Below are 24,693 nucleotides of genomic sequence, written 5' to 3' on the forward strand. Positions count from 1 at the left end.
TAAGTTACATAGCCTCACTGTATTTCTTGCTATAAGTTAGTTTACCTTAAAGTTTAACTAGTTTAATTTCAATATTTTAATTTCATATTCACATTCCTCCTTTAAAAAGAAAATGGAGTTTTAAGGAGATAGCTGCACTTTTTCAAGCAGTAAACAAGAATGTGATAGTATAGATATTGTAAAGACATAGCCTTTAAATGATTAGTTCTTTTAGGCTTTCAGATAGAATAGATGCAGATTTATTTCTAAGTAATCTTCAGAGAGAGATTTTTAGTCATACTTCAATAACCTTTATAAAAGGCTGCATGATCTATTAAATAGAAAATCCCTCTTGTGTTGCTGTTAAAGGTTATGGTCATGAGGACTTAAGTTTTAGTTCTCTGGACTGCTGCCTTTCCTAGCTATGTGACTTTAGTAAGTCCTTTAATACCTTTGAGCCTTACTTTCCTTATTTTTAAACTGAGGCTGAAGGTGTCTGCCTCATGGAGTGGTTGTGAAACAGTGTATTTAAAAAGATCTGGTAAAAATGCTAGAAAAACTTAAGCTTGTAAGCTCTGCCAACTTTAAGTTTCAAAGAATTGTAAAACCCAACTTACTTCTCTTGCAGATCTGCTGTTTCTTTTGGGTCTCGCCTCGTCAGTTTGCATAGTGGCAGAGATTATAAAGAAGGTTGAAAGGAGCAGGGAAACGGTCCAGAAGCATGCTAGTTTGAAGACACCGTCTTTTCTTGAAGTATGATGCATATTGCATTCTTTTATTTGCAAACTAGGAATTTCAGTCTGAGGATCATTTAGAAGGGCAAGTTCAAGAGGATAATGAAGATTTGAGAACTTTTTAACTTTTCATTGACTAAAAGTGAGCGTTAATGTTAAAGACTTGATTTGAGACTTTAACCTGCTGGCAGTCCCAAATGAAATTATGCAACTTTGATAACATATTCTTGATTTAAATTGGTTTTTGCAATTGAGTGGAACTTTATAAAGCAAATGGGAAGTTAATTTAATTCTAAAAAAGGCAAAACCTGAACCACCTTCTGCAGTTAAAGAGGTCTAACAGTCCAAATACACTATCTGTCTTAGATAGGAATTTTTTTTTATTTTAAATATTGTACTATTTATGGTGGTGGGACTTTCTTACTAATACACAAATAAATCTAATAATTTCAAAGGCATTCTGTTTGGTTTAGAAGTTGATTCCCAGGAGTGCCATATTTCAGCTACTGTATTTACTTTTTCCTGCAATGTAAGCAGCTCAGATACCTCGTGTTACCATTTTTGTATCTCAAGGTTTTTGCACAGGATGTGACCACTGTCAGATCACTGTTCTTTTCTTTCCTTTTGTGACTGAAGAGCCTATACTGCAATTTGAAGTGAATGTTTGCTTTTCTTAGTGAGTGTAAATGGTTGCTTTTTTTTATTTTTAAAAATGTTTTTGTTTTGTTTGTTAGCTTTAAGTCTTCAGTCTAGAAAATTAGTACAGGGCTATCAGTGGGGTAGGGTTTTTAGGTAGGGTAGCTGTGTCTGTAATTAACGCTTAGTCATAGAGTCAAAAATATTTAACACTGGGCTGAAATTTATAACTATATTAACATGTTATGCCTCCTTTCTGAGTTAAACATAAATAGATCCTTTGTCAAATATCATTTTGTTATCCCCTAAATGTAAATCCAGGTACTTCACCTGACTAACTGAATTTTATTTTTAATGTCTTTTTGTGTGCATTTGTAAGCATCTTTCTTAGGAAGTTCAGAGTTCTGTAGTGGAAATTAAGAAAACCTCAAACCCGAACAGGTGGTTTGTGACCAGGCCCCAGTGGCGGCCTCTCCTCCAGCCCTGCACTCTTGTGTTGCAGCCACTTTGGCCTAGATTGTGGCCCAGCCCTGAGCCTGTCCCTGCGGCCTGCACATCTTTCCTCCGCCTTCTCATCTCATTGGGCGTGCTAGAGAAAGAGATGGACTTGCTCTTGTAATGCACCAGTTTTTATAATAGCTTGATGAGGTATAGGTAATTTGTTTTGAGTATGTAGTAAATTTGGGCCAGAAATTCAAAATTAGAAATCCTTTTTCCTATTGAACATTTGTCTCTGAAACTGTGACTGGTCTCAGATTCCTACATGTTCAACTCTTCTTGAACTTAGTGAGTTTTGTATTTTTAAATGGTCAGGATAAACCACTGTAGTTTTTATCACCACTATTAAACTGCCAGTATTAGCACTGTGGAGAGCCTCTATTTGAGTTCTTGTTGGCTGACACAGTTGAACATAAGCAACTTAGATGTCTATGGGCTATTCTCTTTACCCTGTAAGGCTCAGTAGGCACATGTACATTGTCCCCTCTCTCTAGAGGGAACATGGAAGCCATCACCTGACCAACTTTGGTGACCAGAAGTCTCATACCTAAATTCTGTAATGATTTTTCTTCTCTATTACAAAGACTTGAAATACATATTACATGCACAGTAATCTTTTGCTTTGCATTTTAGGTTCAGAGTATGACTTGTATGAAATAAATGTGCCTATCTTCTCATTCGGTGTTTGAACCCCCCCAAAATGATTTATTTTCATAAGTTAATGACCTTCCTGTTGGGACTATTAACATTAAAATCATATAGATGTTGAAGATACATAAATTAGTACTCATAGTACGTAGCATCTGTGAATTAAAAAGAAGTGAAATGTACAGTTCAGGTATACTATATCCAGTTTCCAATTTTCCATCGTATAACAACAAATTAGAATATTTGCATAAGTATCTGCCATAGTATATTATGCAAATTAGTATGGATAATTTAAATGTACTAGTATCTAAGTTTTAAGTTTTACCCCATTTCTTAGCCCTAAGATTTGCTGGTGTCCCTGACAATATTACCTGATTTGAGTTTTTCTGTTAGACTACGTCATGAAGTTATTTGGCCCCAAAGTGATTAAACATCAGGGGAGAAAAGAAAGGAAGAAAGGAAGTTGAAATAATTCACCAGTTAGGTAGGCAGTTCTCAAATGTTTAAAACTGGCCACAAAGAAACAGGACTTAACCACATCTGTACTGGGCATTGCATGACTCAGGATGAAACAGAGTGAAATCAGGCAGCCTGAAAAACCTCCCCTGTTAGGATACGGGTTCATTTAATAGCAGTAACTACACTTACAAGGATGAAACACATTTTTTACCTTCCATACCCATGTACCAAAAGTACAGCTTTTACATTGGTAGTCTTGCAGAAATCACTTTGGTCTTTTTTATATAAGATATAAGTAAAGTGAGTATTGGCCATACTCTGAATAGTTTCTCAGTGAGATGAATTGGTGGTAAACAACAAATGTTGTATCTGAGAACGCAGTTAACTTCACCTTGCTTTCTGCCTGTCATTTGGAAGGTTCTTGTGCATTGCACTTCTACATATGACTCAACAAAACCTTCGATGGATGAATTGGTTGTCATTTCAGGGAACTTTATTTAGTACCGGGAGTATGCTAGGGTTAGAAAGGTGACAGCACCCCTGCCCTTCAAGGTCATGCACAGCATAAGCAGGGGGTGTAACTGCTGAGGAGCTGGTTCATGATAGTGAAGACTGATCTTTGCACATTTATTTTAAAAATACACATATTTAAATGAGTCTAGCACATATTTTACTGCAAATTTTCCTTGACATAGGCATTTGGAAATCTCTGAAATGCCTTTTCAGGCTAAGCAGCAATCCAAACAGTAGTGGATTTGCATAGTAAAATATTCTGTGAATAAATATTAATCTTATGGCATGTACAGACAGATCATCCTTGAGCTCAGCGTGGTGTGGTATGGACTCTTCTTGTTGGACGACCTTACTTTGGGTTTTGGTTTTCAGAGCTGGCTGTTGTCAGTAATGGATGATGGTTAACCAGTCTTGATATTAATGTGGATATATTAGTCTGCAAATACTGTTGTAGGTTTAGATTTATAAAGAAATAAGAGGTAGTATCTTGCCTCTGGGAAATGTTCAGTCTTAACTCTGGAGACCAGTGTGAAATATATCCAGTACAGTGGTAAGTACTGCGCCAAACGCTATAGTGGCCTAAGGAGAGAAATAACTTCATGGGGAGAGGTAGTCAAAGAAATTTCCTAGAACTAGTGACATTTGAATCCAGCCTTAAGTTAGGATTCTGCAGCTGAGAAGCAATAGGACGTTGCCGCCATCGGGCACAGCCCTGTAAGAGGTGTTGGTGGGGGTGGGAAGGAACCAGTGAAAATGGGAAGGAGCGTGGGGGCTGTTCAAGCAGGAGGCCTGTCATACCAGGGGTTGGGCGGGTAGGCAGGCCCGGAGTAAAGGTAAAGACATCTGGCTTGCAGCGTGAGGGACAGTTTCAAGAATATGGTGTGAGTTGGATTTTTGTCTTGCAAAATGCTGATGGAAGCACAGAGGGTGAATTGTAAAGACAAAACGGGACTGGTCAGAGAACTGCGGAAGTACGATTAGAGGGACTAATTGAGCTATGACAGTCATATGGGGAGAAAGGCATGGAATTTCTGTCTTCTAAGAGAGCATTGACATGACCAGACAGGAGAAAAGGAAAAAGTGTAAAATACCCCCCGAGTTTGGTTTCTGGTTTGGGTAGTAAAGCTGTTGGGAGAATTCCCCAAACCTAGCAGGCTCTCATGGACTCATGTCAGTTTGAAATGTGAAGTTTGTGCTGTCCTGTGATTTTCCAGTAGACATGCTGGATGGGTTTCTAGCACAGAACAAAGCCATGGCTGACTAATTATAATGTAGGGAAATGGTTTCTTGTTACAAGCATCATTTTTTTTTTCTTAAAGTGCAGTGATAAATGAGTGTAACTCAGCCTTGACAGAACAAAATATTTTTTGAAAGTAGCATCTTCACTATAGTTATTACTTAAGAATCAGCAGTTATATAAATTCAAAATTCAGGAGAAAAAGGTAAGAACATTTGAGCCTCTTTTGTTTATAGAGCTTTCAAAATGAATCTGCTGTTACGGATACCGACTGGAAAACACTGATCTGAGTTATTGGTATGCACGTCTTTTTGAATTTGCAGTAACACATTCTTGTAAGAGGTGAGATAACATATAGTAAGGAACCGCATGGCTTAGACTGAAGTTGGCTGTGTATGGAAACCCAGTGACTGAATAGTGTTGACATTTGAAAAACCTACTTGCTCCCAACAAGTATTTATGGCAGCAAGGTAGAAAACAATGTTCTTTTCCATTTTTCTCATGATACTTCTTGGATCTTTGTAGTCTTATACCCCATACAGTGTTCCAGCACTTACCAGTCTTTTTAGATAGTAGAGATAACATATAGTAAGGAACCGCATGGCTTAGACTGAAGTTGGCTGTGTATGGAAACCCAATGACTGAATAGTGTTGACATTTGAAAAACCTACTTGCTCCCAACAAGTATTTATGGCAACAAGGTAGAAAACAATGTTCTTTTCCATTTTTCTCATGATACTTCTCGGATCTTTGTAGTCTTATACCCCATACAGTGTTCCAGCACTTACCAGTCTTTTTAGATAGTAGTCCTTCAACCTGAAAACCTTTTTCCTCTGCCTCAGTTTTGAGAATCAGAAGCTTCTGTTCTTCAAAGCCCAGTTGAAGAACCAACCATTATGGCCTTTCCAGACTATTCAAGATGAGTGTGCATGTATTTGTAGGGCAGTTTGTTATAAATGCTATTCAGAATAAATGCACTTGTAGGGTTGGGCATAAAACTGTAGGATTTAATTTTTTTAGGAAGCATTAAAAATTTAAGTGTAAACCACTTCACTGATAAATCTAGACAGAAATTTGATGAATTTTTTAAGTGGTTTGGGGAGGAAAGTGGAAAATATGTGACTGTTAGTTTTGATCCTTATGAATTCTGATCTAAGCCTGCTGGTTCCCGTGTGTGTGAGCCCCGTGCACACCTGCCATTGCCATTCCGTCCCCTCTTTTGCTCGTCTAGCCAACTGCCCATGAGCTGGCAGGATGGTGGTGGCCGTTCTGTGGTAGCCCCATGGTGTCTAGACCTGGCAGATCTGCCTGTCGCACCTGAGTCATGGCTGCCCCAGCACCACAGTTTCTGTCATCAGCCTCCGAGGAGAAACCGTACCTCACATGGTTAACACAGTACCAGAAATTGGGTAAATTGTTCTATAATGAACCTAGAGGTCCATTTTAGGGTTCTGGGTATTTTCAGCTTTTGAACTCAAATATGCTTTTTAATAGTTTTTTGTCTTTTTAAAAATATCAATCCTCTCAACTGTATTAGAAGCAATTTTCTACATGGCCTTCTCCATAATAAGTATACCGAAGTTCCTGTCAGTGGAAAGTGACAGTTTGGTGCCATCTCATGGTCACAAAGGAAATATAATGATACCTTGACTATTTGTGTTGTTTCACCAAGTCTACAACTTAAAAGCATAATATGAAACAACTTACGTGAGACTTAAAAAATAGTATCCTTGGAGCAAAATATATGTGATGTAGGTGATTGTAGAAAATGTATAGGAAAGACATGACAAACTACATTGAGCATTATTAGATCACTTTTAGGGAGTTATAAATGAGTATGTTTTCATACTCTTTTCTCTTATTCATCCATTTGGTTGCATAATAGGATTGTATTAGAATTTATAAATATCTTTCTATATGGAGGTCTGGGTGGCCCATGAATTAGCTAAAACTGTTAACAAGTTAGGGAAACAAGTTTAATACCTCCCTAGCTCACCCCTGTGGGGATATTTAGTTTTGGGGTTGACAAGACTGTGGCCTATAGGCCAAATCCGTCTGCTTTTGGGTTTAAATTAAGTTTCACTGGAATACAGCTGTGTGTACTCACCCACACATTGTTCACCACTCCCTCACGCTGTGGCAGTGAAAGTCAGTAGTTGCAACAAAGACCATATGACCCACTAAACCCAAAGTGTTGACATGACTGGCCCTTTATGGAAAAAAAGTTGTCTACTCAGGTAGATACTCAAAAGGGAAAACAGATCTTTGCACTGTGCTCAGTAGACCAGAAAGGAAGTTACCTTCAGTCTCCCAACAGGATGTTCTCTGGGATGTGTGCACTCAATAGATTTTATGCCAGGGACGCCTCTGTGTCTCCACCCTGGCTGGCTCCTGTGTGGAGAAAGTCAGTCTTTGCTCTCAGAACTTCGCCAACAAGGGGGGCATGCCAGCTGCTGTCAGTTCCACCTCTTTGCCAAGGCTCTGGGGCTTCACATGGGTGGAGGGTTCTGACCTGCCACTCATGGGGTTGTGTTTCTCATCTCACGCACAGCCCATCCCCCGCCCGTGCTTTTATCGTACAGTCTGCTGCTCTCTGCTCTGCCTGCCCCCTCCCGCCCTCTTAGATGTACAAGAGGGGTGGGGGCTTCCCCTCTCATGGGGTGTTTCCTCCTAACAGAAACACAGATAGCCTTAACTTGAGTAGCAACAGTATATGAGTTTGCTTAGGATAAAGTTTAATAAGAGTAGAAACCAAAATACCCTATCAGCGCAGTCTTAGGGCACAATACACTTAACTCATTTTCTCAGAACAGAACATTCTAAACCAAAACATATTTGCATGGAATTTATCAATTTTTAAGGTAAAGTTAGGACAGTATTTTCAAGTGAAGCTCTCTTACAGTCGGCCTCTGGCTGTCTGAAACAGGTCATGGTTATTATGATAGGGTCAGGCTCATCAGCCGTCTGAGCAGCTCACACACATCTGGGAGCATGTGGGTTTGCAGTACTTTGTGCCTGGGAACTTGGGTCTGGAGGGCACCAATCCCACATTTTCACACCAAAGGCCGCCTGACCACCATTTTTTTTATACCTCGTTTCCTTAGTTTCTTCAGGCAAGAGAAGGGAATGTTAGTTAATAAGCTTGCTCTCTTGATGCTATCCTTCCTAAAGGCTTTGATTATTACACCTCTCTGGTTATAACTCTACAGCATACTCATTGGAGATAACTGTAAAAAGAGTAGAAAAGGAAAGCATTCATAATTTCAGCACCCAAAGACCTTTACCTAGGCTCCAGATAAAGATCCAGCTGCCTACCGGATCTCTCCACTCAAGTGCCTAAAAGGTAGGAGTAAACGCAATAGAACCCCAGGTGCTTCCACTTCCCAGCTACACCCCATCCTGCACAAATGGATGGCAGATGAATAGGAAATCAGACAACAGGCTAATTACCACTGTTCTAGTGAAGGCATGGAAATGCTGCATTATTAACAATTCTAGCAATAATTTAAAGCAGTTCTCATTGGTACATTTACAAACCCCATTTTTTTTTTCCAGAAAACTGTTAATATGTATTCAAGAAAAAGTTTTCACATCGGAGCAAGTTCAGAGTGAGATAACCTACATAATCCCTCCTCTAGCATAAAAAAATAGTTAATTACTCTGTATCCAGAACAGCAAGCTGCAAAGTAGGCTTTGTTTTTCCTGTGAATATTTTTTATTTCCCTAGGATGTGTGACACATGAACCAGACAGGAAGCCACAGGGAAAGTGATGTCTGGACAGACACGTGGCAGTTTATCAGGAAACAATACTTCAATTAATCCTCCAAAAAGCACTAATTATAGGTAAAAACATACCTGAAAGGCTTTCCTAATCTTGTAATGGTAGTTCACATGCCATAATTTTTCACATTCAGTCTTGGAATAGTCTGATCAGGTTTTTATTCCCTTGGCAAAAGCATTCCTAGGTTCTGATCCTGACGACAGTGGGTTACCTTGTACACAGAAATCTCCAAGTGTCTCTGGTGGTAATGAGAAAATTGTTTCTTAAAATGTGTATACATGTGTGTGTGTATAGTAATATATGTGTACTGAGAAAGATTTAGCTATTTTAACCAAGTATCTACAATGTTACCAGGGCTAGTTAGGAATATTATTTTAATTAGGTATCTATAATGATCAGGGCTAGTTAGGAATAAAAGTGTGTGCGTGTACCCTGCAGCCTGTTCATGTGAATGCCATTTCCCTCCCTGAAAACTGAATCCAGGGAAACCACCAAACCTCCCATTTTAAGGGACTGGTCCATGGCCTGGTGTGGTCATTTTTTTGAATTGTAAAACATCCTTCTTCAGCATGAGTTTGTCTCTTAGGATTTTTATAGATGGGGGGGCTTGAATTTTAGTGTTATGTAAACCTGGAAAGAAATACCAGAACAACTTACCCTGTATGGGCTCAGAAAGCTGTTGCTCAAAGTGGGGAGGCATCTTTTAAATATATCTGTCTGAAGTAAGTATGATTTCAAAATAAGTACTTTCAAATTGGTATGAGGTGCAAAATCATTTTTAGCTGTCCTGACTGAATTGCATCACTGAAAAGATTTAATGAGGTAAAGACCAAGTACCCCTGTCCACCTCACTGAAAATACACGGTCACTCTGGAGTCAGGTACTAGTGAAAGTCTGTCCTTTCATGAAAGTGAAATAGTCTCTCCTGGTTTGGGGAGTGACCGCTCTCTAGCGCTGCTGTGGGTGGGCCTGCCAGAGAGTGCGTGCTGGACAGCAGTGCCCAGTGCGCTCCAGGTGCCTCACTGAGGTCAAGAAGGGGCTCTGGCTCCTTAGGGGCGTGGGGTCAGGTCAGAAGACCTGGCAGCTGCAAGAAGAGGAAGCTTACAGAAAATGGTAATAGGTGCTTGTCTTGCCAATGGGTTTCAGCCCCAGGCAAGCTCACTACGCAATGAGACCAAAGAATGACAATGGAATGTTCGTAGTCCCACGGTGGCAGGTCAGTCACTAGAATCCTGTCCCCTCAGAGCGAGTCTGCACACAGCAAGCCAGTTTCTGTCTGTGGGCCTCTCTGCCCCTGCAGCCGTCTCAGCCTGTCCTCTGCCCTCGGTGCTGCCACCACTCCAGCCTCTGCTCTCCCAGAGCCATGCAGCCCAGATCACTGGGCGGGGCTCTTTATATATAGAGTCAATATCGTATTGCCCACACTCCTGGCCACAGGAACCTTCACTTTATCCACAGTGCTCGTAATTTTTTTACTATCTTTAAACATGTCCATGGCTCATTCAAATTGGGTTTAAAAACACTACAGAAAATTCCTTGGTAACTAGAAAAAAGGGTAGGTGGGGCCCAAGTACTCACGTAGGCATAGTTCCTTCTGGGCTTTTTTCACTATTTTCTGAGGTTGAGCTTAGCTGCCTAACCCCATTCTCTTGGCACTTTGCAGTGTGGCTTTGGTCTTTAATTTTCACATTCTTGCCCTCTCATCTCAGCCATTCTTAATAGTGCTGACCTCTGCCTCTGTAAAAGTCTGCTGTTGCCCTGTAGCCACTGGTCTCAGGGTGCCTCCGTCTTTCTGCTGAGTGCTCACCTCCCAGATCCCCTGCTCTGCTCTGGCTTTCTTGTGGATATAAAATGCCTATCACTTAGTGCTTGTTCTTAGTGTGAGGCACCGTGCTAAGTAGCTTAAAAGTACACTTCATTTTATCCTTAGACAATGATTTGAACTGTTCTGATCCCCTTTTCACAGATATAGTAACTGAGGCATAGTCATTGACATTTCATGCACAAAGGTGGAAAAGATAATTTTAAGATCTTTCTAGCTATAAAGGTCTTCATCTTTTAAAATTGTCAATTTGAATTAGAAATCCAAAGTCAAATAGTAAAATTAATTTGAATTCCTTTTTTGTATAATCATTTATTATGAAAGGCTTTGCATTTATATTTACAAGATATATATATTAAACTTTCTAGGTCAGTTGTCTCAAAGGGCTTGTACAAATAAAGTTCAAATACAATTTTATGGCAGGTAAACACACAATAATATTAGTGTTTTTCTCTCTCCAGCTTCATTCCTAAACTTTGTCTTAGCTGTCCAGAATTCCTTTTGATGTTTAACATGCTAATTGAAGACTTCTATTTCCAAAGCCTTAGGTGAGATTTCATTAGCTAGAATGGAGTGACCTGAAGACTTAATTAGAAACACAGGAAACAGACTTTCCAAGTGGAATATGGATTGTGTGACATTCTGCTAACACACAGGTACTCCCATTGCCTCCTGTACCTCATCCGAATGCCTGTCTCCTAAGCCAACCTCAAAAGCCAGATCTGAGAACCCTCTGACCTAACCTCTCCTTGTCCTGGTGACTGCTGTCTTCTTATCGTAGTCTTACTGGACTTACTGAGATAATTTTACCTTAATGAATCTTAAGACTTAAGAACTACAAGGACCTTACAAGTCAGTCTGCACTTTGCCATTCTGCACCCCCAGATACCCTATGGGGTGCTTGTGACCTCTCATCTCATATACAGAGAATATATGTAGGTAAAACTTCTGAATTCTCAGAGTAAAAATTAATGGACATTACTAGGTTTCAACTCCTTCTCTATAAGCCTGGTTAATTTCAAGTGAAAGGCCCTGATCACAATGGCTAGTGAAGAGAACTTGACTTCTGTCTCCTGAAGGAGGGCCTCTTTCTACTGCTTGAAGAAAACTTTTTTAATGAAAGAAAAAGATGACTTATGTAATTCAGCTGACTTTTTAAACTCTGCACCCATACTCTCTTCAGTTTGGTGCCTGTCAAATCAGTTATTTGCTAAAGTGGAAGTGGGAATGAATGTTTTTTCATGCCAGATTGATGGTTTTAAAAAGCCATGTTGCTAAGTCAGGATATAAGACACTCATATTGGCATGATTTCCAAACTGGCCCCACCTAACTCCAGGAATAAAGGAAAAGAGAACTTTGATATAACAAAGGTCTTACATGCTTATAGTCCCCATCTGGTCCTCTATTTGCTGGAAATATACATGTCTTCTCAAAAAATAGGGGCACATGACTGCTATTTTCTTGATTCTTCTGGGAGTGATCATCTCTTTACACACAGAAAACAATCTTAATGCAGAGCCCCATGCACTCCTACATAAACAAAGCTATTCTTATTTCTAGAACCATTGGAATAGAAGCCAGCTTGATAACTTTAGAAGCATGAAAGATTGCTGTTTGTTAATGGCTAAAGCCATTCAACACTTGACTGTTAGTAACACTGGCTGGCCTGGTTCCTTTATAAGTATGGTGCTTCCTAGGAAACTGGAGTTTTTTAACCAAATGTTAGGAACTGAACATAGATAGGCCTGTTCAAAACATGTGTTATTACTGATGGAATACACCTGTCAGAAGGTACAGATACATTCTTTCCACCTTTTTATTTTCAAGTTCTTTATTTGGAACTGGTCAGCACCTTCCCAGTTCTGCTGGTTTTTGTTACTTTAGCAGCCTCTAGTGTGTTCCAGAGCAGTGCCTTTCAGAGTCTCTTGACTGCAATCCACAGATTTGATTGTACACGCTGCACAACCATCTAATATATGATATGCATATCTGACATTTTCTATTTAACAAATGCTGGTTATGACTCATTAAATTCATTTCACATCCCATTAATGGATCAGAACCTGTAGTATAACAAATGGTCTAGGTTCTGGTATTGCTGCATCTATCTAAAATTTTAACTTCTTCATAGTGTTTCCTTCTCCTCCACTAGATCTAACAGGTCAGGATGCTGTTTCTTATGTTGGGACCATTAGTTTCAACTCATGCTTTAACACTTGGAGCAAATCTAATGTGCTTATCATCCCTGCCATGGTCTATTTTACTGCACATAGATTTTTGTCAGGCATCCTCACTTCTATCTTCCAAGGCCCAGACCTTTCATAATAAAGGATGAAAAGGAAACAGTTGTAAAAATTTCTTTGAAGTAGTAACTCAGATTCTACTTACAGGAAATAATGGAAGGTAGGACTTCTTTTTGAAAACATAGTTATCTGAGTTGCTGCAATTTAAAGGTTATAGACTTCATTATTAACTTACTGAAATGGAACATGAGAAGTACAACCATGCTTTAAAATGTGTTCAAGAAATACAGAAATTTCTTAAATCAGGTTGTATTTATTAAAAGTAGAATACAAAATAGCTTGGAACTCAAAGATTATCTATTGCAATGTTAGTCCCCTAACAGGTTATTTCTAAAGAAAAAGTTAATCATCTCAAGGAAGGTAACAGAAAAATTTTAAGTAAGAATTGTGTAATCTGGTGGCAGACTGAATTTATTCCAGCTCTGAGCCCTCAATATGTTCCTCTAAATTTTCAGCCATTAATAGCCCAAACCGATTGCTTGCCTCGTACCAACGTCTACTGTCTGAGGTGGTTCCCACTCTGGTCTTTGACCAGCTGGTGCCGTGTTTCTTCTGCCTCTTTTTTTTTGAATTTGATTTACCCTTTGGTAGGAATAATTCAGCAGGAGCACATGACCTCATGGCATTGAAAAGATGTTCATAAAGTTGCTTTGCCTCAGGACACAAGCTCAGGAACCTTTCTACAGAGGCTGACATTAGCAGTTGTTGGTATAGTCCGTGCACCAGGCTTCCATTGTACAATCTATTTAATGGGAGAAAAGAGTGCTGTTTAAGGACAGGTTCAGCACACTGGGACAACCCACTGTTATGTGGCTTCAATGAGGCGTCTGAACACAAGAGCTCTCCTTCCTTTTATAAAATGATTAATAAAATTACTTAATAATTTGTCCCTTCCTAAAGGAAAGAACTGAGTTGCTATGTCTTAGCTGGCAATATTTAGAACTTTTTACCAACACATGAAATGACGATGCCTGCTCGTTCTTCAACTAGCCCAAGGTAGAGCAGGCCTCTTGACACTTCAAAGAAAAGGAATTAAAAATGTCTTTGATAAACACAACAGGCAATCTGTTGAAATATGAGAAAATTTAATGGCATCAATTGCAAGGTCATTCATTCACTTGGGCTAAAAATCTACTTCACAGTACAAGATGGGAGTAACAGGAAGCCACAAATTTTTAACTTGCTGCCAGAGTTGCTCAACTGTGCCTTAGTAACTGATGTAGAACCATGACTCAATCAGTGAAATTATCACTTAAAAAGTCTTGGTAATGCTGAGATGCAAAAACAATCCTCCTGCTGAAATCATTATTAAGAGAACTGTTGGGTCTTGTTTTTCCTGTTTTGTTTTAAAGGGATTTGTGGTAACTGGACAGGATCCAGTCAAAAATGACCTAAATTATCAGAGGAAAGGAATAAAGAATCCATGAGTCAAAGGCCAGTTAACCTTGTATTTGGTAGAGTAACCCCTGCTGTTCTAGGGGTTAGCTCAGAGATGAGGCCCAGAGATGTATGAATACTACTGCTAGACAGCTTTTTACCTTGAAACAAAGTCTCACCAGTATTATTTTGTATGCCTCCACATATCACTTACTCAACAAATATTTGAGTACTTACTAAATGCTAGGCACTGGGTCTACACATCAAATAAAATGGACAAGTCCCTGCCCTCACACAGCTTACATTCCAGTGGAGAGGGACAAAGCTCTATTTTCTAACCATCTCCCATTTATCTTCCTCACTCCCTCTAGTGCCTCCTGGATAGAAAATCACAAGAATGTCCAGTATGTGGATCCTACCACTTTTTCACTAGTCCACAACCTATCGCTGTCCTTTTTTTAACCAGCTTAGACTCCATAGTCAAATGTTATCACTTCCTGGCATATAGGCTGCTTCCCTTCTTTGTACTTGCCTGGAAAACAAAAACCTAGATAAAATCTACTTTAGCGTTGAATAATCTTCTCACTAGTATAAAAAGCTCATGACAGCAGAGATTTTTAAAATGTTTTGTTCACTATACCCTAGCACAGAATATTTAATATATAACTTAATAATATTTGAATAAATATTTGAATGAACACATGAACAATATGCCAGTGGTAAGATGTGCAATTACAAAAATACAAGAGAGTAACAGGCCTAAAGTGACTAGCAGTAGAGCGCAATATTTCAGTAGGATGACCTGAAAGTCTCTGAAGTGATACCCAAACAAAGACCTGAGGGAAATGGGGGAATGAGTTACATCTGACCAACAACTGCCTGTTTTTACTTCAAGGAACTCAGTTTTTCTTTGGGAATATGGAAAGAATTTAATATTTAATATTTTTCCTGTTTCTAGCTCTTTAGCTTTAATAGGGATGCAAGAGCAGTTATACTAAGATTAGTTTTTAAAATAACTTCTTAACTTTATATGTAAGTAGAAGTATTTGATTCTGTGTGCAGCCATCTGAACTAGTTTCCCATGGTGCTTACCGAGTTAGGTCCGGCTCCGGGAGAGGAGTGGACAGCAGCTGATTGAGATACACCCCCATCTGCAGACAGCTCTGCCACTGACAGAAGACGTGAGCTGCGTCTAACTCCAGCCTTGGGCCTGGCTGCGCCTGCTCCTTCACTCTCTGGAACTCTTCATACAGCATCTTAGCACCGCTGTTCTCCCGCAGAACTTCCTTCTCTAGACAAAGAAACAAGCCAAGGGCAATACTTCCAAAACCATTGGATCAGCCTGTAATTTTCTCAATATATAAAGCTTCAAGTTCCATAAAGATTAGTTTAAGTAACCAAAACGCTTTTCTCTTCTGGCTCTTTACTATTTGAACATCAATGTAAAAGCCTTGCTGTATAAATTGAAATATTTATACCGAAACGCCTTTTTAATGAAAACTTTATTCAACCCCAAATTATATTTTTTCCCTAAGATGGCTCTTCCACTGGCCTATCTGACCTTAAATATACTTGCATCTGAATTTTCCAAGCCCTAAATCTGTCTTTATGAAAAATATAAATTACTATTAAATATCATTCTCTTTACTGTTCTCTTTCATTAAACTTCCTTTCGTGGAGACCCTGATGCTATAGTGTACTTAAACAGCCACATGCTCATAGCACATTTTAATTTCCGTCTTACTGAGGAAAACAAGCATATGACTCAAGGGAGAATGTGGCCAAGCATCAGCTTCTTCACATAGCAGAGGGTAAGGGGTAAGAGCTACAGCTCAAGGGAATGAAGAGTGCCGTGTGCTCGGCTGTAAGCTGCTGAGGCTGTTTGAGCAGGGGCACGTAAAATGACATCTGGACCAACTTGAAAGTAATAAAAAGAAGGCCCACCTTTTACCAATTAGCGAGCAGCAAGGCACTGAGCCTGCCAGGGTTGCAGAGTCCACAATTCCTAAAAGAAAAGAAACAGACCCTTCACTTGCCCCTTCTGTTGGACTCAGGTAAAAACAGGATTGTGCTCCGAGCATTTTCTTAAACTGTTTTTACTATTCAATGAAAGGAAATACCCTAAACTTGCATCTCAACCAGTGATGGGCCTTGTTTATCATGAAGTTGCCTGCCATATAACAGTCCCTCTGACAGCTACACTCACCCTTGAGGTGTTGTGGGGTGTTTGCTGATTCATTTAACCCTTTTTAAAAAGTAAATTCCAGGGCAGCACTACCCAACAGAAATTCCTGCAGTGATGGAACGGTCTACATCTGCGCTGTCCAGTACAGTAGCCTATGGCCTCATGTGGCTACTGAGCACTTGGAATGTGGCCAGCATCACTGCGAAGCCGAATTTTTAATTTAAAAGAGCCATATGTGGCTAACAGCTACTATATTAGACAGTAATAGCTAATATGTTCTATTATTCTAGAGTGTGATAACTATTAATACATGTTTGGGTAAAGTGTTACTGCATTTACAATCTTTTGAAGACAGTGATTCCATTAGAGAACTGAAGTGCTCTGATGCATCAACATTTCACCCGCTATTTAAATGCAGATGAGAGAGCCTCAAAGAGTATTTCTCTAACAGAAAGAAATTGTTCTTTCTACCACCAATATTTACATACTAATTAAAGCTCACATCAGAAAAAAATGTAAAGAAACAGTGCAAGAGTGAATGTTTACTGCGGTTGTAGGTATTCGGAAGTCTTACCCATGGGCAATTTTGAGTGCCCATCTAGTGGCAATGTTGCTGCTATAGTGACAGGGAAGGGGACACCCAGTGCAGCCAGCACACTGCACAGTCACATGTTGGACACAAGCACTAGGGGCCACACAGCATGTAGGAGGCAGTATGATGAGTCGAGCCCTCCGGCACCAAGCCTGCCACATGGAAGTGCTCAAAGTATCCACCACTGAGTGAGCGGTATTTTGGTGCCTCCACTTCTAAGTTCTGATATAACTGATGGAGGTAAATGATCCAAGAGTATTCGTTTAAACTTTTGGTTATAAGCAAGTAAAGTGCAAAAATATACTCCTGGAATTTCCAGATACCTACCAGGGCTGTAGATCATGGCATGCAAAGGCCCCGTCAGCATCCCCAGCAGTAAGGCTTGGACATGATGGAGCTTTGCCCTGGGCTCCATGTGCTGCAACCAGTAGCAACTGATAGCAATGGGCAACTTCAATGTATCAGGGACGGGGTCCAGGATGCGCTGTTTCACCTTCAGTGTTTCTAACAGAAGTATCTGCCGTCTAGCCAAGGAGAGCTGAAAATATATATCAAACATCCTGCAAGTTATTTTGGGGAATATACTGTTTTTCTAATATGAACAGATTGTAATGCAAATGAAACTGCTCTGTCAGTCTCTTCCTGTGGAAAAAACAGGCCACACTCAAAGCATTTAGAGCACTAATAAGGTGCTTAGTAAATACAGTTCACAGAGCGGGGATATATCACCTCCCACTATGCATCATTCCAGTCTCTGGAGGCTGGGGAGCATGGAGTGTGCACATCACTTAGGAATCTTGTTAAATATTCAATTCTCCAGCTCTACCTCCTAAATTTTGATTCAGTAAATTTGAGGAAAGCCTGGGAATCTGCATTTTAACTATTCTGTTTTGAGAAACAGATGTACACTCAACCCTTCCCTTACTTGCCAGTGAATATGCAGGCCCCACCTTCTCCGTGATGTCACTACTGATCACCTCCAGAAGAAAGCAGACTTAGATCATCTGCATCCTTTGTGGCATGTCATGCAGCTTCCGCTTGTTTGGGTCCTGTCTCATGCCCCTACCCAGCTCAGTGTCCTGTTGCCCGTGTTCTCCCACACAGGGATTGTCTTGGGTGGCTGCCTGTAGATGAGGGATACTTAAGGGAGACAAATATTTAAAGGACTGTCTGCATTGTGTTTGCAACAACACAACACACTCACTTTCACTCCATGAAAAGAGGGTGCATTTCAAGTAAGAGCAAGCAGAAGCTACGAGGGCTTTGGACTTACTGAGATAATTTTACCTTAATGAATCTTAAGACTTAAGAACTACAAGGACCTTACAAGTCAGACATTTCACAGGTACGTAAATTACGGCTATGGAAAGGGCATCTCCAAGGGGACTTTGTAGGATTTTAAAAGAAAAAAATAGTTGTATTCCTAGTGTCTGCACACAGCCAGAAAAAGATTTCTTTCTTGACCTTCTGGAAGAATGAGACAGTCTGACATATTTCTCAGCACCTAACACTTAGTTTTAGTCAACAGATGTGTTCACAGCCGAGAACGGAGTTGGTAACCTGAAATAAAACACGTCAAAATTAACAAAATAGTTAATATCATCAGTGCATGAGAACACTAAATACAATGATTTATAAGTACTGATTTTAATTTAATACTGTGACATTTTAAAAATTAGAAATATGCAATGTGTTTTACAGTATAATTAATCACCCCATGGCAAGTATCATTAACTACTTATCTACTTATCTAAGTAAAACAAAAACTATTCTCCATAATCTCAACAGGTCGAAAAACACACCAAGCAAAGCTAAGAAAGTACATGAATCCTTTTCTGACATACAATGCTTAAATTACTGAATTCTCTCACCAGGTTAGAAGTTTTATGAACAAAGCAGAATCTGAGCTTTGAGTTCAGAGATGTTCAATCCTTCACTAACTGTACAGTCTTGGGCAGGTTTCTGAGCTTTCCTACAGTTAGTCTGATCTCCTATCCGTAAACTAAGCATTGTCATGACTTACACAGATGTTTCATGGAACCTACATTTTTAGCCAAAGGGTGAACTACTCTGCTCACAGCCCTTAAATATGGTTAATTTTACCCTGTATGACCACTCCTTTCCCCTCCCCACCCAAGGGGAGGGACAGCAGAAGCCTGAAGAAGAGGCTGCCACTGCGGGGCAGAGGTACTGGAGAGGCTGGTCTTGGCCCAGCTTTACTCCCCAGAATGATTCATTTCCATTTCCTTATGATTAACCTCTCACTGGTTGACCTAAGTGGCACTCTGTCCACTGCAACTAGCAACTCAAATGGAAACCCTACCCTATGTGGTTGCTGTGGGAATTAAATAAGAGATTGTAGTTTCTATTACAACAGCTGGCAAAAAGCAGAGAAGTATTATTACCAAATCATGTTAAGAAAAACAAAATGAATAGATAATGCCACAAAGTTTCTATACTTGTGCCTGCATTCTTATTTGGAATCATATTTGCACTTGGTACCATTTAGAATTCTCATGGGCTAATTAGAACTGACAGCATTGAGCTAAATATGGAATTGATTAGTTTATGCTAAAGGAAAGCCAAATGATATCACTGCTCAGAGAGTAAAATTTCACCCTATTCTGAACACAGTAATAAAAACACTTGTTTCATCACTAAGGAGTACAATCAACATGCTACACTCATTAAGTCAACTGGATTTTCATGTGGAAAAAGTGTCCTTAGCCCTATGTCACACCATACACAAAATAATCAATTCTATATAGATTGTTGATCTAAATGTGAAAGGCAAAAAAAATTCTTATGACCTTGGAGTAGGCAATAATTTAAGTAGGTCACAAAAGTGATAACCATAAATGATAAAGATTTAAATTACACTGTATTAAGGACTTCTGTTCATCAAAACGTACTAGACACAGCCCCCAGAGTGGGAGAGGCTAGTCACAGTACATGTTATTTGAAAAAGGACCTGTACACAGAAATAGACAGGAAAACAATAAAACGAGCAAGACTTTGAACAAACTATGTAACAGAATATCCAAACAGCCAATGAACACATGAAAAGGTGCTCAAATAGGTCATTAGAGAAATGCAAATTAACACCTACCAAATTGGCTGAAATGATGCCACTACAAAACCATCAGAAGAGCTAAAAGTTTTTAAAGGGATAGAAAATACCAAGTATTGGCAAGGGGGTAAAGTAAGAAGTACATGCTTAAGTTGCTGGTAGGAATATTAATTAGTAAAACCACTTTGCAAGACCATTCAGTAGCAAATTCTAAGCTCAACATGTGTGTATCTTATGACCCTGCAATTCCACTGTTATATATGCAATAAAAATTTGTCCATATTTTTACAAATGATGTGCACTAGAATGTTCATAGCCCTATTCATAACAGCCCAAACTGCAAACTACCCAAATACCTATCAGCTATAAAATGGCAGAGTCAACTGTGGTAATATTCCGACAATGTAATAATATACAGCAATGACGAATGACCTACCACATTACTCAGAGGATGAATCAATCTCACAAGCATCATGATGAATAAAAGAAGCCACATGCAAGAATTCATAACTGTACAGTTCCATTTTTATAAAGTGTAAAAGCAGTTAAAACTATTCAATGTTGGTAGAGCTGAGGATAGCAATAACGGAGGAGCACAAGTGACTAGAACCAGATGATGGCGACAGCTTCTGGAGTGCTGGAGTCTTCGTCTGGGTGCTCTTTTACAGGGAAATGTGGAGTTGGTGAAAATTCATCAAGCTATATGATTATTTGTGCACTCTGCTACAGGTACATACTCGGAGGGATGAATTGCAAAGAGGCAAGAGGAAACTTAGGGGATGGTGAATACATTATTTTAATTGCAAGAGAGATTCACATATGTAAACATACATCAAAACTCATCAAAGTGCAAACTTCAAATAGGGGCACTTAGTTGTACATAATTATTTCTCAAAAAGCCATAAAAACACTCCAACATACCACCATTTATATTGTGAGTAGAAATGTAATTTCAGCAAAACATCATCCTTTAGAATGTTGCTAATTTAAATTTTATTCGTGTGTATAAAGTTTTAATAAATCCCTTCTCCTTGGAATTTGACCTATACTCAACTTTCTAGTTCTGTGAGCCTGGAAACATGATAAAGTTATCTGTTTTGGTTGCCATGATAAAGATGACTCTTGTAAAACTGCATCTAGACTTGAACTATAGATAGACTGTAAATATTCGATGAGGACACCGTATCATAGGACAGTGACTTGTAATTTGCCATATCCCTTGGGGGGTTTTGGAAGCTATGTCTATGGAATTGTTACAAGACTGGATCCTGTGGGAAAGGAGGCTGTGTGAAAGGACTTTCTCTTTGAGATATAATTCACATGTCAAAAAGTTCACCCTTTGTAAGTGGTTTTAGCATATTTATAAGCTTGTGTGACATCACTAATTAGAGCATGTCATCACCCCAAAAAACCCTGTTCCATTAGCAATCTGTCCCCATTGCCAAGGAGGCTCTGGTACCCATCCAATGTGAATCTTATTTCCTCCTGCCTGAATTATCACTAATTGTGTAGGCCAGGATTGGAATTACTGACATTGTGGGCCAGATAACTCTGTTGTTGGGGGCTGTCCTGTGCATTGTTAAGATGTTTAGCAGCATCCCCAGCCTCTCCCCAGTAACACACCAGTAGCAACCTGCCCCCTCAACTGCCCAATTAGTGACAATCAGAAGTGTCTCCAGACATTGCCAAATGGCCCCACGGAGGTAAAACCACCTCCCATGGAGAACCAGTGGGTGTAGATGGCTGCAGCACTCCATCTTTGAGTAGACTGCCACCAATAGCAGTCTAAGACAGTCTTGTCAGCCTGAATACTTAAATGGATCTAAGAAAATCTCCAATGGGCATTGCGATTGGTATTATAAGTTTATTTGTATTTGATTTGTAAATTTTATTGTTAGCATAACCAGTTCTGCATCTATTTTTAATTTTTAATATATTTTTGTAGTATTATAAAAAACTAAACATTGGATCCACAAGAATTTTTTTGCTTAGAAGGGGGGATTGGTGTGAGTGTTATTCAGGTTTAAGCAACACTGAGTTTGACTGAGGGTAATGTTTTCAGTATCAAACTAAGCAATTCACCACCATGCCATAAACCTAAAGCCTAAAACAAGGTCTTCATCAATAAAAATGAAAAATTGGATCCAAGCATCAGTATTAATCTGTTAATTGACATCTGATGCAGTCTGAGATGTTAATTATGCCTATGATCAATGCCTACATGCACACTTTTTTTTTGCAGCTCAAATTTTTCCTTTTCCTTTTTTTGAGCCACATAACAACATTCTTTGGTAGCAAGAATCAACAGCAGTGTAATAACTGCAAAGATAACACAGACTATTGAGGTGTAAATGACAGATTTGGAGCTAAAAGATCTAGGTTTGAGTCCAACCATGGATACTCCCCAGCTGAGGTATGACACAGTTACCTACTTTGGTCCTGGTTTTCTCAGCTATGTAATAGTGGCAATAGAGCGACCAACCTGTTTATATATACAGAGAATATACATGAAAGCACTTTGTAACCTGTATAGTGCTTTATAAAAATTACATTAGTATTACAACACTTACCTCAGTCAATTTGTTCAAATCAGAATGATCCTTGGCGAGTTCTACTGCATCAACAATTGATGTTTTGATATTTTTATTAATCCTTTCCACTTCACTGAAAGCTAGAGGCTGAGGAGACGATGCATTCCAGGAAATGTTTTCCAGATGTGGAGAAGCATTCAAAAGCAGCCCATAGATGATTTGTCGGATGGGCAGAGATATTCTGTGGGCATTTGGACGCTGCATGTTTTCCACCTGTGTGTGAAGAATGGTCCGTCTTAGCACCAAAGCATCGCTGATGAAAGGAGACAGCTGGCCTTTGGCCAAAGCCACTAGTACCCATTCTGGTAAACCCAGATTCAGGGCATCCGGACAGGCATAAGTGCCATACTGGAAGAAGTCCTGCAGCTTCACCTGGGACTGCTGGTATTCTTCCATGAAACAGCACAGAAGTTCCTTAACATTTTCTTGATCCTTTTTTGGGAGATACTTCAGAACATTGTCTAGTGCTTCAGTAGGGTCAGCAAAATGAGACAGCCAATTCAGAAGTCCCAGAATTCGGTGGTGTCTTCTCCCCTTAGAACTGGTACCTCCAAGAGGAAGACGTACTTTACTTAAGAATGTCTCCACGACAGGCAGATTAACATGGTCATTTCCACACAGCACAGCAAAGAGAGGTAGTAGAGCTTTATTCATATTGCTGAAGTGGCGGCAGAGTGCATCAAGGGAAAAGCATTTGGCTGGGATATAGTAGTCTTGTGTGCCCTTAATAGTGTTCATGTTTCTCCACTGAAAGCTATTCAATGGACAAAACCCAATTTTCAGGTCAAAAATGCAAAAGTCACTATCTGATGATAACACAGGACAATTCCAGTAATTAGCCAATGTCATAATGTCCCGATCTGCTTCTGAAAAGCACTGGACAAAACACACCTGCAGCTTGATCAAAACCTGAATGAACACTTCCCGGATGAGTAAGGGACATACGTACCCACCCCCACCAACAGAAAGGGAATGGGCCATCTGGATCTTCTCTCTAGCTCGATCCTTTAATGTTGTAAGCTTTTTATCTGAAATGTCACATCCACCATCTAATACAACATATGGACATATATTACAAGCAAACAGTGATTCAAAGAATTTTTGTACAACATCTGCAAAAGAATCATAGTCCCCTCCATACTGAAGCTCCAAGTTTGAACTGAAGCAAAGGCGGTGAAAGAGTGCATAGCCATCAATGATGATTTTTGTGTCTTGCAGCTTCAAATCAGTGAAGAACTCATTACTATGATCCTCCACAAAACTCATAAGTCCTCGGATACCCATGATGACTATCTGAAGAATTGCCTGTTTAAAACAACAGACACACTTTCAACTGATGCTAGTTATAGGAACCAAGTCATTGTTTCCACTACATTCAGATTGATGATAATGTTATAAAGAGCTCTTTAAACAGCACATACTTGGTGTCAGCATCTCAATTCTTACCTAGATCCCGAGGCAACACCAGCTATTCATTCTCTTTTCTCTATGTGTTATAAGGCACATACTCAGTAGTTTCATGGAGTCTAATAAACTGGAATTTGAAATTGAGACAAATATCAGTCACCACCTTACAACACAGAATATTTTTCTGGGGTCCAAGTAAAAAGTCCTAAGCTATAAAAATGATTTCCTTCTCAATCTCATTATTAATAAATCAGAAAGAACTGGGCTTAGTTAACTAAAGTATGCAGGGTCGATGATATAGATCCAGCTTTTCTTTTCTGATCCCATCGGAGTTTGGGAACTACTGGTCATCTGGGAAGATGAAGCAGATGCAGTATTACTAGTGTTTCCTTTGGCCTCAGGCTCCAACACAACTCAGTATAGCACCGTTACTGATTCTGTCTTTATTTAAATGGTGAGACTTTGTTAAGCATGGATTTTGTTTCTGCATTATTTAGATTTTTTAAGGTATTGCACTAAAGTTTATTTACCTTGATTACAGAGTTTTGGGTGTCCCCTTGCACTTCACGTCTTGGCCGCATCTATGTGAGCAGTATGGTACTATTCTGAACACTACTTGTATCTGTACACCTGTCCTGTGTCCTGCAGAGCTTACACCAGCAGACTGCCAGTTCACCCTAGCAAAATACAGACCTCACAGAGTGGCTGGTCAACCAGTGCACACTGGGACGTGAGATGCATGAGCATCTGGAGCCATGTGCTCACACGGGTGCTCACTCACAGGCACACACTCACGGGCCCTCACTCACAGGCTCTGACACACAGGCCCTCATGGGTGCTCACACACCTGATCCTCACG

General features: G+C 39.6%; 2 protein-coding genes across 8 annotated transcripts in view; one reads left to right on the plus strand and one right to left on the minus strand.

Annotated features, from left to right (window-relative positions):
* The window catches only part of ATP2C1 (ATPase secretory pathway Ca2+ transporting 1), a 194,496-nt gene extending 178,860 nt beyond the window's left edge, over positions 1-15,636 (plus strand). For all 6 annotated transcript variants that reach the window (XM_057491448.1, XM_036894770.2, XM_057491450.1 and 3 more), the window contains 2 exons: positions 608-732; positions 15,090-15,636. In XM_057491448.1, the coding sequence (XP_057347431.1) occupies positions 608-732; positions 15,090-15,185 (221 nt within the window). In that variant the 3' untranslated portion in view covers positions 15,186-15,636. The remainder of the gene's footprint in view (positions 1-607; positions 733-15,089) is intronic.
* ASTE1 (asteroid homolog 1) lies at positions 15,083-24,469 on the minus strand. Of its 2 annotated transcripts, XM_057491453.1 has the most exons (5): positions 24,365-24,469; positions 22,407-23,961; positions 17,094-17,304; positions 15,934-15,994; positions 15,083-15,280 (listed from the first exon to the last, which is right to left on the minus strand). In XM_057491453.1, the coding sequence occupies exons 2-5, from the start codon at positions 23,709-23,711 to the stop codon at positions 15,247-15,249; spliced, it is 1,611 nt and encodes a 536-aa protein (XP_057347436.1). In that variant the 5' UTR covers positions 23,712-23,961; positions 24,365-24,469; the 3' UTR covers positions 15,083-15,246. The 2 variants fall into 2 exon arrangements, 1 of the variants encoding a protein (XP_057347436.1); XR_008993616.1 differs by lacking the exons at positions 15,083-15,280; positions 15,934-15,994 and adding an exon at positions 17,717-18,326 and having other exon boundaries at positions 17,188-17,304.
* Positions 24,470-24,693: the final 224 nt, after the last annotated feature.

Source organism: Manis pentadactyla, chromosome 14 (genome assembly GCF_030020395.1).
Source record: "Manis pentadactyla isolate mManPen7 chromosome 14, mManPen7.hap1, whole genome shotgun sequence".
In the NCBI taxonomy this organism is placed as follows: Eukaryota; Metazoa; Chordata; class Mammalia; order Pholidota; family Manidae; genus Manis; species Manis pentadactyla.

Bases quoted from the DNA above. Each gene is read 5' to 3' on its own strand.
- ASTE1 (XM_057491453.1), bottom strand. From the start codon at position 23,711: ATGGGTATCCGAGGACTTATGAGTTTTGTGGAGGATCATAGTAATGAG. The intron at 17,305-22,406 runs GTAAGTGTTGTA...ATATATTTTCAG, and splicing joins ATTTGAACAAATTGACTGAG to CTCTCCTTGGCTAGACGGCA. The intron at 15,995-17,093 runs GTAGGTATCTGG...CTTTTCTTTTAG, and splicing joins TGCCATGATCTACAGCCCTG to GAATTGTGGACTCTGCAACC.